Source organism: Uloborus diversus, chromosome 6 (assembly GCF_026930045.1).
Source record: "Uloborus diversus isolate 005 chromosome 6, Udiv.v.3.1, whole genome shotgun sequence".
NCBI classification, from domain to species: domain Eukaryota; kingdom Metazoa; phylum Arthropoda; class Arachnida; order Araneae; family Uloboridae; genus Uloborus; species Uloborus diversus.
The window spans coordinates 74,567,516-74,582,420 of NC_072736.1; the positions used below are offsets into that span (position 1 = coordinate 74,567,516).

At 31.0% G+C, this 14,905-nt stretch overlaps 1 protein-coding gene across 3 annotated transcripts in view; it reads left to right on the forward strand.

Moving 5' to 3' along the window:
• Nucleotides 1-14,905, forward strand: part of LOC129224332 (kinectin-like) — a 65,972-nt gene that overhangs the window by 2,644 nt on the left and 48,423 nt on the right. For all 3 annotated transcript variants that reach the window (XM_054858770.1, XM_054858771.1, XM_054858772.1), the window contains exons 2-5: nucleotides 4,413-4,873; nucleotides 10,260-10,541; nucleotides 11,504-11,637; nucleotides 14,074-14,346. In XM_054858770.1, coding sequence (XP_054714745.1) covers nucleotides 4,414-4,873; nucleotides 10,260-10,541; nucleotides 11,504-11,637; nucleotides 14,074-14,346 — 1,149 coding nt within the window. In that variant the 5' untranslated portion in view covers nucleotide 4,413. The remainder of the gene's footprint in view (nucleotides 1-4,412; nucleotides 4,874-10,259; nucleotides 10,542-11,503; nucleotides 11,638-14,073; nucleotides 14,347-14,905) is intronic.

A 14,905-nucleotide genomic window follows, 5' to 3' on the forward strand; every position in this document is an offset into this window, starting at 1 on the left:
TTAGGTTTCAAGTAGTCCAGTTTCAGGGACCGTGAAACGTTTGATGCCATTGGGAGGGAGGGAAAAAAGTATTGATATCTAGGAACAAGTTTTGTGCTAAGTTAAAATGTGTGCATTTATCTACATTCAGTTAATTATTGCCAAAAAAACATGTTTTTGAATGTATGAAAGCCAGTGGGTAATCCGCCCTGTGGATAATCCGGAGTTTAGTGTACATAGTTTTATAATATTTGAAGAAAAACTTTTTCATCAAATTAAAAATAATGTCCTTTAAAAGTTTTGAAAAAAATATGATCTTAAATGTATTTTAATGAATACATTCAACATGTTTCTGAGTGAGACTATCAGTGACTCAGGAGTTAGTTACAGCAAATAATGTGGGAAAGTTATTGCAAAATTTCGCTTTCAAATGTTATACTTTATGCTTTATGAAAGCAACAGAGTTTTCTAATTGCTCATTTTAAAAAGAATTAAATTCATTTTTTATTTTGTAACTAGTGATGTGGATCGGATAAATACCCAGCAGGTAGGTAAATATTTTTTGGATATTTACCCGGGTATTTACCTAAGGCCTGGGCAAATACCCAAAACCTGTGTATTTTGCAAAAAAAAAAAAAAAAAGCAAAACGTGAATGGGAGTTTTTTTAAAAATCTAAATATGAAATAATTGGTAAAACTGATACATACAACATACATATGTATTACAGTCTTTTATTGAAAGACTTGATGAAATTATGAAAGAAACATATCGTGAACCAAAGAATCTTTCTTTTCAATGTCATAATTGGAGAAGTATAAGCAATTCAATGATGAACTTCAGGATTTTGAAATCACAATCTAGGTTAGTCATATCCAAAATGGAAAAAAAAAGGAAGCATGAGGGATGTTTGGAAGAATAAACTGAGAAGTTATTAAGACACTATGATGTTATTCATTTTATTGCTGTTTAAGTGATAACGAGGCAAATATACAGTTTACACATTAATAAGCAAAAAAAAAATCAAAATATTGTTTTCTGTTCCTTGCTCATTTGCTCCTCCGTCCTTCATGATGAAAATTTATTCAAACTATTTTTAATACATGCAATTAGTGATGTAGGGTGGGAAGGTAAATATTTTTTAGGGTATTTATCCGAGGGCAGGGTTAACCCCCCTGTAATAGCGCATTTTGCAAAAAAAATTTAGGTAATATCAAAAGGTGATGATTTACGGTTTTTGTCTTTAAAAAAAAAAAAAAAACATCTTCAAACACGTTTTACTGAAAAAGGAATGATCAAGTATTTTTATGCTAACATTTATGTTATACTGCATTTATTTTTAGTATTAAATTGTTTTGTTCTTTAAATTAAAACATTAAAACAGCTATAACCCTATAACGTCTCTATTTTTTCTCACACTCAATACTATGCTTGAAATACAATAAAAAGAGAAAGTCGAAATATCAAAATGAAATAAGCGAACTAAGGACTACGTTATCTGCAGAATACGCCTGAACACTTGAACTAAGTTTGGAGAAAATTTCTGCAAATGATACAGGTAAATAAATAGTAATAATAAATTGAGCGACATTTCTTTACATTTTGATGTCATGCAGGGACATATTACTGGGTTATAAAAGACTAGGACCTTATTTTTATTATTTTTTTTTGTAACCAGTTAAGCTTTTTACTTTTTGTAAAATGACTTTTTATATCTGAAATTTGGCTATCAACATTAATTAAGCATATCCAACACATTTAATGTGAATATCATATTAGATTACCAAGTTGTTTCACACAATAATTCTTTAAGTATATGATCAAAATACAAATTTTTGGAAAAAATTTATTATTTTGTATATGGTTGGTTATATATATATATATATATATATATATATTGGGGCATTCCACGGTATTTTGGACATTATGTAGAGTCCATAACGTGACCTTTTTTTGCCATAACTTTTTAATTTACCATTTGATTTGCAAATTATTTTAATTTGAGCTGGTGTGTTGGTAGGAAAAGATCAAAATAAATTAATATGCTAATCAAACAGTAAATTAAAAAGTTATGGCAAAAAAGGTCACGTTACGGACTCTACATAAATGTCAAAAATACCTTGGAATGCCCCTATAGTGGAATACATACAGAAAAATATTTTAGTTGAATATAAATTTTTGAAATAGTTGGTATTTACCCCTAAAAATAAATATCCGGGTATTTTACATCACTATTTGTAACTTAAATAATTTTTGAGAGAAAAGGCTTTCCACCAAATTTTAAAATATAAAAATTTAAAAAATTTTGTGATATTAATTTTTAAAAAAAAAAATACTTTTAAAAAAAATTTCAGTGGGATCATGAAGGGTTCAGCAGTTACTAAAACGTTTTAGCTAAAATTGCAGTAATGTGTCTTACATTATTTGCTACAATTGATGATCCTTTCAAGATCCCACTCTGAAATTCTCTGTAATCAATAAAGTACAATAAAAATCATGTGTTTTTTTCCCAAAAGACAAATCTTTAAAATTTTTGAATTAAGCATTTCATGAAAAAAAAAAAAAAAATATATCAACAATTATTCAAGTTACATAAACATATTAAATTAATGTGCATGTACTTGTTTTTAAAATGCACTATCATTAAACTCTATAGTTCCCCTTGAACTTTAATTATAAAATTTTAAAGCTCTGCTGTCAAGTAAAAAAAAAGTGCTTTTTTACGCATTTCAAAATAACTCATCAATTATGAATGAATGGTTGATAAAAAAAAATACATATAAATAAATTTAAGGCGTCAAAGGGAATTAGTGTTCGACATTGGCGTGAAGTGGCCCTAAATAGTTTTGAAATGTGCCATATAAAGACCCTATTTTTTAATCTGCTGGAAGAGTGGAAGCCCGGTTTGGAATCAGATTAGTACAAATTTGGCAAGGTTTTTTTTTTGGGGGGGGGGGGGGGGCTTGGGGACCTAATTGAAAAAAGACCTGCCTTGCTATCGGCAACTCTGGTATTTGGCATTTGGTATCCGACCAAATTGGTATCTGTTGCATGAACTACATGCAGTTATGTGTGTAGTGTTCTCTGATGCAGAGTTTCCCAAACTAATCTGCGGACCCCTGGGGGTCTGCGAGTCCATGCCAGGTGGTCCGCTGTGTTATCCAGCTAAAACACTAAAAATAATCAAGATTGAAGGACGAGTAACAATCAAAAAAAAAAAAGCACATTTATGAGGAATAAAAAAAAGTTCTTGCTTAAGTACTTACATGCAGGACGCTGCAGCCCTCCCAGGATTAGAAAAATCTTAAAAACTTTACTTGTCTGCCCAGGCATGTTAGTCTAAAAGGTACATCCCAAATAAACTTTTTCATGTACTCCGGTTTTTTTTAATTGTATAATAATAAAAATATTTCAGTTTGTTGTCTAGCATTAATCACACAAAAAATTAATTTCACAGCTTTATATCTGAATCAAGAATTATTGCAATATACAACATAAAAAAAGTTTAAATAAATAGTACATAATAAGTCATTAAAATAAAAAATACTTAATTTAAAAATTGTAATAATTACATGCTAAGCTGGGCATGCAAAGGTAAAAGATTCATGCCAGATCGGAATTTTTACTTGCCCCGGACATGTTGGGCAATATAATTTTCGAGCCCTGAGGCCCCTCCCCCCCCTCCTCGGAACTCTTGAAAGTAAACACACTGCTCATTAATAAAAATATACAGGACAATAAATAAATGTAAAGAAAAAACTTTTTTTTTTGAGAAAAAAAAAATTTAGCTTAGTCACATCATTTTTTTTTTTTTTTTTTGCATGCGCTGGGTGGAGTGGGGGTCCTCGAAGTTTGTGATTTTCCCAGAGGGGGTCAGCGGAAGTCTAAAGTTTGGGAACCTCTGCTTCTAAGGCCACTATATAGACAAGCCGACACATCAGCCTAAGATCAGCCATTTTGGATTGGAGCGCATATTTGAGTGGTTGTCTTTTATGGCGAGTTATCGTGTTTCAGTGAATTTTCACTGCTAGCAATTACTGGTTGCAAGTGAATTGTTTAAAAATAAAATATTAATGACTTACCAATTTAGAAAATCTTGGCAATATAGCGAAACTTTAAACTAGTTACCCTAGCTTCATAACAATGAAAAATCTGATCCAAAAATGATGTCGGCCTGTATGTATAGTTGCTCTAGTGTTCTCATAATTATATTTGTTATTTCATATTGTTTATTAGTTATACTTCTCTTTAAGTCAGAAATCTCCATTACATTTTGTTGGAAAATTTCATTTACATTTTAACCCACAATTGTCTTTCAAATGTTTTTTATGGTCCTCATGACCTTTTCTTGACATCCTAACATCGTAATTTACTTAATTGTAATTAGTTTTCCTTTTTACAAGAATATGTAATTAAGACTTATTTTATTTTCCAGCATGAATTATCAGCCAGCTTTTCAGAGTGTTAGTGATTGGCTACAAAATTCAATGGCTTGGTTCTCTAATTCCACATCTGCTATGGACCTCCATACAGCTATAATTTGTGCTGGAGTTTTTGTGATATCTGCCTTGGTGGTATATTTGATATCTGTTTTTGGGATGCGTGAGCGTACGTATGAAGAGGCCATAGAAGAACAGAGACGTAGAAACCAAGAAGCTCTACAGCAAGCAAAAACTGATAAAAATAAAAAAGAAAAGAAGTTTAAAAAATGGGGTAAGAAAACAAAGGAAAAGAATGAAGAAGAAAGAAATCCTGGTTATGAAGTTGAAAGTAAATCTTCTGAAGAACTTGATTCTAAAATTGAATTATCTGAAAGTAACTGCACTACTAGTCATTCATTGCCTACTAGAGTTGCTCATGTCAAGAAACCTCGTCAGAGAAAACAGGATAAAGGAGGTAAATTGTACAAATTTTGTACCTTATAGAATATTTTAAAACTACAGTACAGAACCTTTTATCCGGGATCCAGAAAGCCGCTAATTTTTCACAGTATAAAAAAAACACACACATTTTCGGCAATTCTTGAAAAGTGAGCATTTGTTTGAAATAACTAAATAGATATGAATATTTCCTTTATAAATACTGCATATAATCACGTATAATTTGTGAAATTTAGTACTAAAAACAAACTTTAGAATTATGGGTCATTTTACACACAGCGTAAATTTTCCAGAACAAAATTTGAAAAGAAAAAATGCTTAAAAATCTGCTATTTTCTTTATATTCTTTTTGACTGCTAATAAAATAAATACTAACGCATTCTAATGCATTTCTTGTATTGAACGGCAATGAGTTAGAGACAATCAGAGCTTAATGTTGCTAGGCGAAAAGTGCCAGAAATATGAAATACCAGAGTTTACAAATTTTCCAGGTAGTTGATATTGTGGATTTAGAGATTGTTAAACGGAAGACCGTAATAAGGCTATAAGAGCTCCCTGCCTAATCTAGGGGTCAGAGAAGTTTGACTGTGATGGAGAGGTCCAAGATTCGAATCCAGACTCGGGCGTGGATGTACCTTCTCTGTAATGTCCTTGTCTTTTCTTTGTGTGAATATGTTGTTATGCTGTAAATGGTTGCCTGTCCTATAAAAGGCTCCTTATGGCATGTGTGTACTGTGGAAATTGGACTTCATACCAAATTATGGTACAGTTGAAAAAGTGAAGCAACACACTCCAAATTGCCAGCATAGTTGGCACACGACAACAACACAAGGCTACAAACAAGAACTTAAGAAATCAAATAAATTCAAATCCAAAGCAACAATTGACAAATATTGTAATCATAATAACGAAACTATTGAAAAATGTTCCCAAAAATAGACTGCTTTCATACACTAGTACAAAAAATAGCCCATTTACCCTTGTAAACAGTTCTTGCATTTTGTTTTCCTTCTTTTTAAAACGCTTGTTATCAAATACTGTAGTGAAAACTTTCTTTTAAAGAGTTTCTTCGTGAGAATCTGGTGAATGTTTTAAGTTTTCAGAAATTTAAGTTCTTTCATTTTATATCTTTCACCATTTTGAAATTTGTAAGCATTTCTGTACTCTAAACATTTTCTGCTTTCTTCATGATTTAAGATGTTATACTTTTTTATTTAAAGCAAATTTGGGTTTTTATAATCAGCAAATAGCGTTTTATAGCAATCCATAAAATCGTAAAATTCAGTTATCCAGAGTAGTGGTGAGTCCCGAGTATCCTGGATAATTATCTTCTTTATTGTATTAATACAGCAGGGGGGGAGGGAGTGTGGGCCAACTATGCCAATTTTCAATATCTAATGTATCCTGATACAAAAGGCCAGGGCCACGCCAAGCCTGATCGGCGCCGTTGTGTAAATGTCTTTTGAGCGCCTTCATGTCGTGGTGTTCGCGGAAAATATGGTTAACACACATGGAGTGAGGTTTTGTATACAAATATAATGTAGGAATAAATAACTTAGGCATTTACTTTATTAAAAAAATAAAATTGCGAACTTTTTGCTTTGTTAAAATGTACACTTAAATACATTTATTGTAACATAAGTTTTTTTTTTATTTTTTTAAATAGCATTAAAAGCAAATTTATACATATGTATATTGCACGCTGAAGACATCTAATACTAAATAAACTGATTGACTCGGCTAAGAGTTACAAAACAGTGACGCAATCAGAAATCCGTTTTAGGGGAGGAGGTGGGGAACAATTTTTTTTTTCATTTAAACTTAGCTTCAATTCTTCATCAGCCTAAACATGCAATTTTATTCGATCTTTGGAGATGTTAAGAGGAGAAAAAGTTCCGGGAATCTCTCCAATATTTTCCGAAATGTGTATCTTTAAAATGCAGTTATAGACCATACTTGTTACCATTAGGGAAAGTTAGGACTTGAGAAGTTTCTGATAGATTAAACGTCCCCTCCCCAATGTCTCAAAACTAAAATCCCCAAAGACTAAGATTTTAGACGTTCATAATTGTATTATGAAGAAAGGATCCGAGGCTCTCCCGCTTACTTTTTCTGAAAAAGACTTATAAATGCAATTGTCGACTATTTTCTAGTAGCGTTAGGGTCCTGGCAATTTTTCGAAAAAAAAAGCTCCAAAACACGCAATCTACAGGGTTCGTACGGGTCATGGAAATCCTGGAAAGTCATGGAAAAAAAATAAGCGAATTTCAGACCTGGAAAAGTCATGGAAAATTGAAATTTTCATTGAAAGTCATGGAAATTTCTTTCAAGTCATGGAAAAATGTCCTGGACAAAGAGAAAGTAACAGTAACTAAAAGAGCATTAGAAATCTTGAGTGATTTAACACTATAGCGCATAAAAGCTATTAAAAGTGGAAAATTGAACGATCCCAAAACTATATCTTGAATTTTGAAATCTCATTGCATCCACTTCTGTCGCAGCTGCTTGCCTTTTTTTGCGATGTGATTTTTCTGCTTGGACATAACTGATTTTGAATAAACTGTTATTTTCAACACTTCTTATGTTTCATATTCTGTAGTAGCGAACTTGCATTCTTTGTTTTGCCACGCCCACTCAAAAAAAGGCAACTCAATTGCATCCGAGTTCGATTCCATCACTCGTAAGAACTTTATTATTAAATTTGACAGAGTTTATCTTAATTTATTGAAAATTTTAGAAAATAAAGAACTTTAGTCAGGCGATAGAATACAGAAAAATATGAATTCTAATAATCTAAAAGAGTAGTGCCCAGCATACGATCCACAAAACTAATCCATGCGACCCACTGCTACGCTCAATGTCAGGAATCTAACATATTCTGGAATTTCTGAACCTATTAATTTATATACACTTGAAAATGTGCAAATAAGTCAACAAAACAAGTATACTTTTAAATCAGAACATTGAAAAAACCATTCAGTAATGAATCAAAAAAGATCTGGTTTGGAAACTTAAAGAACTAAACTATGCGGCTTCATTTTAAAAATTCAAAATACTGTCAAGTTACGTGGATGATTAAATGCTCTATTGACACTAAAAGGCCACTTTTGAAGCACATTTATTGAAACTTAGTGATGACTCACTCATTCAACATTTGTTCCATTCAATATCATTCTGCCTGTTTATAAAAAAAATGTTACATATTTAAGCATCATCATATTCGTTTCACTGCATTTTTACGATACTTAAATTTATATGATGAAGACAAATAAGAGAATGAGGCTGTGGTATTCATTGAGACGTTTTGTTAATGCTCATTTCCAAAAATTAGTAAGTTTGAGATTAAATAGTGCTTTTCTTTTCGTGTAACAAGGTCATGAAAATTTTCATTGAAGTCATGAAAAAGTATTGGAAAAGTCATGGAATTTTTTCATCCAAATAGAGTATGAACCCTGAATCTAAGACTATCTTCAATGTTGTTAGGTGGCTCTCCTCAAATTGAGGACGATCTGTAATGATTTTGTTTTTGGGGGGGGGGGGGTAGGACCTTCCAGGGCTTGGCAATTGAAAATATTTCATCTCAACACGAAATAAAAAGGATAAAAAAGGGGGAAATTAAAAAAAAAAAGAAATGGTTGGAGCGTAATTAGCTGACAAATAATCTACAACATGGAAATTTTTTATTAAAAGATTTATTTTAAAAAGAACTACGATTTTCCCCCCAAATTTTATAAGCTGAAGTGTGAAGATCTTAACGTTAAAAATGAAAAGTTTCGACTTTTTCCCATTCAAATGATTAAGAATATTTTTTAACATTTCATGAGCAAAATACAGGAAGTTAAAATCTCAACTAATTGACTAATACTGCTCACGAAAGTTTTTCATATGCACTTAAATCACTTTCAAGTATCCAGTTTGGTTTCAGTGCGAGGCGCAGCCCTACCCTTTATTGACACTACATACTTATTATACATCTTAAATCGTTAAAGTAAAAAATGCAAACTAATAATACATACCAAATGTAACTCAAGATGGTGGTGATCCTCTCAACATTTTTTATTAAAAAAAAAATCTAATTTGAAGAATACATTATAATAATCGAATGAACAAAATTTCTCTGGTTTTCCGTGCGTCCCGAAAATAGGAACATTGCAAATAATTAATTATGGAATAACAGTTTACATTTTTACTTCATACCTCAAACTTATTTCGAGTTCAGTAACCAAAATGGAGAGTAGCAAATTTGTTGTGCCGCGCTGCCTTATTTACGCATTAGTTAGATGAGAGTCAAGTATTTTCAGTGTAAAAGCTTGCGCTTTGGAATAGCATGTTTTGACAAAACAAGGCAATAATTTTCCCTTTAAGATAGGCAGCGAAACAGATTGCTTGTTTCAATGAGCAGTATAATTTCACCGCCACCATTTACATAATGAAAAGTTCACTTTTTTATTTCGGTTGGAGATTTTTTTCCCCCTATGGAACATTTTTGATCGGTAGAGCTCAGCGCCTTTTTGACTCTGGCTCCGTCGTGCGTCGCTCGACCTTGCACATAGGGACGGCGCAGCCCTGCAAAAGGCCCAAATTTGCTATTTTTGAACCAAATTGAGATTTTATTACGAAAAATCTTGCATTAAAAAAAAATGAATACTAGCCTTTTAATTCATTTTTGCATTTGAAGTCAGTTAAGAATAACATTCATTCCTCATACATGTCATCATTTTTTTTTCTTCATGTTATGGGAATTTACCTATTCTAATTTTGTTTTGACTTATCATGATGTTGAGGAATATTATGTTTTTGTTTCTAAAATATTTTTGGGAATATTAACACTAATATATGTAAAATTATAATGAAAATACAAGCATATACCTACAGCCTGGCCCAGAGACTGCAGTTTTGGCCTGGAATAGTCGATAGCCAAACTAGATGCAGATGTCCTCTCATTGAAGCTGGGATTACCTTCAAACTGGTAGTTAAACTGAATTTAGCCCATCACTAACCTGAACTTGAGGACAATAACTTACATCTTATTATAATGAAAGTGTTCTTCATTTCTGTACCTCAGAGCCAGAAGAGGACTAAGTCACATGATCATTTTACAGTAGAGGAAAAACTTTTTCCTGACTTATGTAAAGGATGCGACGAGCGCTCTTTTAACCCTGGTAAAAAACTAAAAAGTTTTTTTTTAAAGAATTATTTCCGTTGACCTAACTTGATGCAGAATAGGCTTCTACATACAATGCACTAATAAACAGAAAATCTTAATTTTTGGACTTATGCCCTTCTGACTCTGAGGTACTACAGATTTAATGAATAGTAAATTTTATGTCCCAGAAACATGGTCTTTTCTTCTTTAAATGAAAAGAAAAAAGGTTGTTGATAAGAAATCTGTATGTCTTTAGATGAATGCCTTCAGCAGTTGTCATCATCTGAAGAAACCGATGAACCCTCTTCATTTAACAATCCTCTTTGTAATGACCAACCTTTTTGTGAAGACAAAAAGGTTTTATCTGTGGAGACAAACTCAAGATCTAATGATGATTTCAAACTTCAAGCTGCTGAAGAATCGACTGAACATCTAGGGGATTCTAAAGAAAAAACTGAGGAAAATGATTCTTCTAAACCTTGCAAAAAGTCTCCTGTAAAAAAGAACAAGAAAAATAAATCAGACAGCTTGGAATCAAGTAAGTTTCTTTTACCATATTATATTACAGTGTAAAAAATATTACACTTTTAGATTGTTAAATGTCTTTTTCTATAACTTCGTAAAAACCTTTATTTTCCTTATGTATCCATAGTAGTCTATACCACAGATTTTGAGCAATTTTTTATTTGTTCAATTTCTTTTTAATGTATTTTAAATTACATGTGAAACTAAAAATGTGACTGAAATTCATTTTTAGGTAGATATTATCAATTTTATGATTTTAAAATGTAAAAATTTAATATTTTGGAATTGTTTTTAAATTTAAAACTATCTTGTTTTTATGTATGCAACATTTTTTTTAAAAAAATCAGACGATGCTGAATAAAGTGAAGCTCAATACAGTTTACTTTATCATTTTTAGCTCATTTTAACTTATGTTTAGAAAAAAATGATTGCTAAATTTCCTTAGCACAAAAGTGCTGAAATGCTGTTAACTTCTTTTTTGTTCCTTAGCAACTGACTCACTCTAGAAATATTTGCTGTATTTGAGTGCTATATGCTACAATGTAGTTCTTCAACTGAAATAAAAGTGGTTTAACTTAGATAGAGTATGTGAAGAAATAATAGTGACTTAACTCAAAGAGTGAATTGTAATAGCTTCTTATGCCTGTTCTTTTCTTTGTTTATATTTTTTTTCTGAGGCAGCGTATAACGCTGGAAAATGACTGTTTTAGTTGTATGTAAAACCTTATCCATTACTCTGAAGCATATTTATTGCTTCCATATTGTCTAGCTCGGACATATGCTAATGCAATATGTTAATGTGTTGCTTGGCAATCTTTTGTTCTAATGCTTAATGTTTCTATTAATCAAAACATAATTTCAACAATCGTGTGTTTAAAAGATTTATAAATTTTATGAGATACAAAAGATCAATTTGATTTGATAATTTGTGCTAATGTTCGTTTTTGTATCTAGTCATCTTTTTTTATATTTCAGCTGCAGAAAGCATGGATCCAAGAGAGAACAAAATAATTAATGTCATAAAATCCGCTAATCTTACTGAGGAGGAAATACAGCACATTGTAGATGCCTTAAGTGGAAAACAAAGGGGTGTAAATGCTGAAAAAAAGGTGATTACTATTATTTTTTTAATAATATCTTCTTGTCGTACACAAAGATATCATTGTTATTGTAAATTTGTTGTTAAAAAATTTCTCTAAATATCTTTTTATTTCTTTTTGCTTTTATTATCAGTCATTAATAATCACTATGTTAACATTTTTGCCAATTATTTTAATGAAAGCTTGGTGCCTTTTAAGAGCTTATTTGTCAATATAATGTTAATTATACATAAGAGGAACATGCTTGGAAATATAACAATTTTATTTAACCTGTGTAGCAATATAACCTGTGAATGTAAGTTATATATATATATATATATATATATATATATATATATATATATATATATATATATATATATATATATAAAATTAAGCAAACATAATTGCAAATATTAAACAAATTATAAATAATAAATGATGAGAAAAAGGAAAATTGCAAACAGCTATTAAGTAGAAAAAGATATTGACTGTTTTCGGGTGCTTCACGAAGGGTATTTTTTGAACAATGTAAAAGTTTTTTATCATTAACGATAACGCAAAAATAATTTTTTGTCACCGAAATTTTAAATAATGTGCAGATTCTAAATAAATTTTCAATTTTTGGTTTCAAGAAACAGAAACAAAAGCTCTCAATAAAAATTAAAATACTGTACTTCGCAGACATTGACATAAGTCAGAGATAAATAACGCTGGAATCCAGAGCTCATCAGCCATGGAGGATTCATTAAATATGGTCAAAAGACCAAAATTTTTAACTAGGAACTAAAAGAGAATGTTTAAGCTCCAGTGCATGCAATATAGAGAACCTAATGTGTTGGTGTGTCCAGCATACAATAGCATGGTAGGGTTGCCATTGGCAACTAAAAAGGGGACTTTTGTGACTATTTCTGACCGTAAGGCGACCGGTCAGCGACCGGACCGTAAGGCGACTATGGCGACTTTTTTTATTAAAAGCGACCTAAAAGTGACCATTTTTTAAAAAATTGGCAACTTTTTACATTTTAGGAGACTTTTTTCATAATTTGTGACATTCATTGATAAAAAAAAAAAGAAACAATGGGTACCATGTGCTCAACACATGTGTAAAAAAAAAATTCCTCCTCTGTTTTAGTTCAATACTTTTGCATCTTGTAAATATTTTGTATTTTTGACATTATTCAGACATTAGTTTGATTGTATGCTACCTTAGATTAACTAACTTTGGTTTTATTTTAATTACTAACAAATTTTATAGAATTTTAATGACAAATAAATGCTACTTCAATTTAAAGAACCAGGTAAAATCTGAGTTCCTGGCTCCAGACTATTAATACGAAAGTAAATCTATTCAAAACCCTTAGTAGACCAATAATTTTATATGGTAGTGAGACATGGGCAATTAAAACAGAAGAAAATTGGTTACTCATTTTTGAAGGAAAGGTCCCAAAGTAAAATTTAAAAACAAAGAAACTATTAAAAAAAAGGCATATGGGATACATAAGGGATGTAAAAATTATCTGGAGGAACTAAAAAAGACAATAGATTAGACTTTGAAGGAAAAGTTTTATTGATTATGTACTTAAAACCCCAAGAAATGTCTTAAGTTTTTCTTTTTTGTCATCAAATTTTAAAATTAAAGGCTTAAAATTATTTTTAACTATGCAGTAGTTATATGTTTGTTTCAATCACACAAAAAATCAATTTATAACTCTTTTATGTTTTTAAAACCAGGGTAAGTATGTTTAATTTCCCTTGTAATTAAAAAATTACAAATTAAGTTTTTTTTTCACTTTGTGACACTTAAAATGCGACATTGCATGTAACACCTTCATGACATTACATGAAAAGTAATTTCTGTTTTTAAAACAGTAATTCCATTGAAAAATGCTAAAAATGAACTAAATGTTAAAAACAAATGTTAAATCTGAGAAATTACATTTTGATTTTTTTTTATTTACTAAATTAGTCATGTTTCAAGATGTATTGTGTGGTTGTGTCATGCAATGTAGTTTTTGAGTTAATTTCAAAAAAAAAAAAAGGTAAAAGCAACTTCACGGATTAAAAACGTAACTCAACTGCTCCTCTGAGGAGACAATTTAGGCGACTATTTTTTAAATTTTAGATTATTAAAGCAACTATTTTCAAGTAAAATTTTGATGGCAACCCTACATAGTAAGAACTTTTATTCAATACAACATCAAACAAAATTCAAAAATGTACATTGATAAATAGTCAAGTTCACGTTGCGCTTGCATTGTTTAAATGTCCAAGTGCAGTATTCCAACCTTAAATTTTATATATTTGGTGGATGATAAAGTTTAAAAAGATTCAATGTGTAGTTTTAATCGTATATAGTAAAATATCAGTAATAAGAAAGCATTCATGAAGTGTAAAAAAAAATCTTTCTATTAAAGAAGTTGTATGTCACATGTTTATGAATAAGTATTTTGGTTTACATTTCAGAAAAATGACAGTGCTGTTCTAAAAAAACTAATACAAGAAAAAGAAGATGCCTTAAAATCTGAACAGAAATCATGTCAGGCTGCCAATGAAAGGATAAATGAATTGCAGCAAGAAATAAATGATATTAAAGCTCAAGCGTCAGGAACTGAGAAATCATTGCGTGAAACTTTGAAGCAAGAACAGCAAGAAATCAAGGCTTTGCACGCTATGATGCAACGTAAACATGATCAGTATGCCTCCGAAATGAATTCTCTTCAATCTAAGATGCAACAGGTATTTCTGTGCTCTGAATATTGTTTTTTAGTAGCCAATGTATTTATTATACCAAGGCTTCCCAAATTTTATAGCCTGACCCTCTTCAACCAATATTTACTGCAGACCTCTGTCATTAGAGTGGATAGATATAGTCCAACTGCGAACAAACGACCCTTGTCAATCATTTGGGAAAACGAATCCATTCCTCAAAATAGGGAGAGAAGGAAAAAAAGGATACGTGCCATATTTTGGAGTTTAGCAATATTTTGGTGGTATGAAAAAATACACTCTTAGTTTATTTTCGTGTTGCGATTATTTAGACCTGAAAGGTTTGAATTGCAGCATTAGATGTATTGAGTTGGCGAAAAGGTAAAAATGACTTTATTGCAATCCTACTCTGGCCAATTTTCAATTGAAATTAATTAAAGAAGGCGTTTCTAATGGCTGCTGTAAGAAGTAACACCAAGACCCACCCACTTACGTAGGATGTGACTTTTCCAATGAGACATCTGCCTTGACTGCACAAAATTAAATTGCTTTACCTGTTGATCTAATTTCTTAAATTCCTAGGTGACTT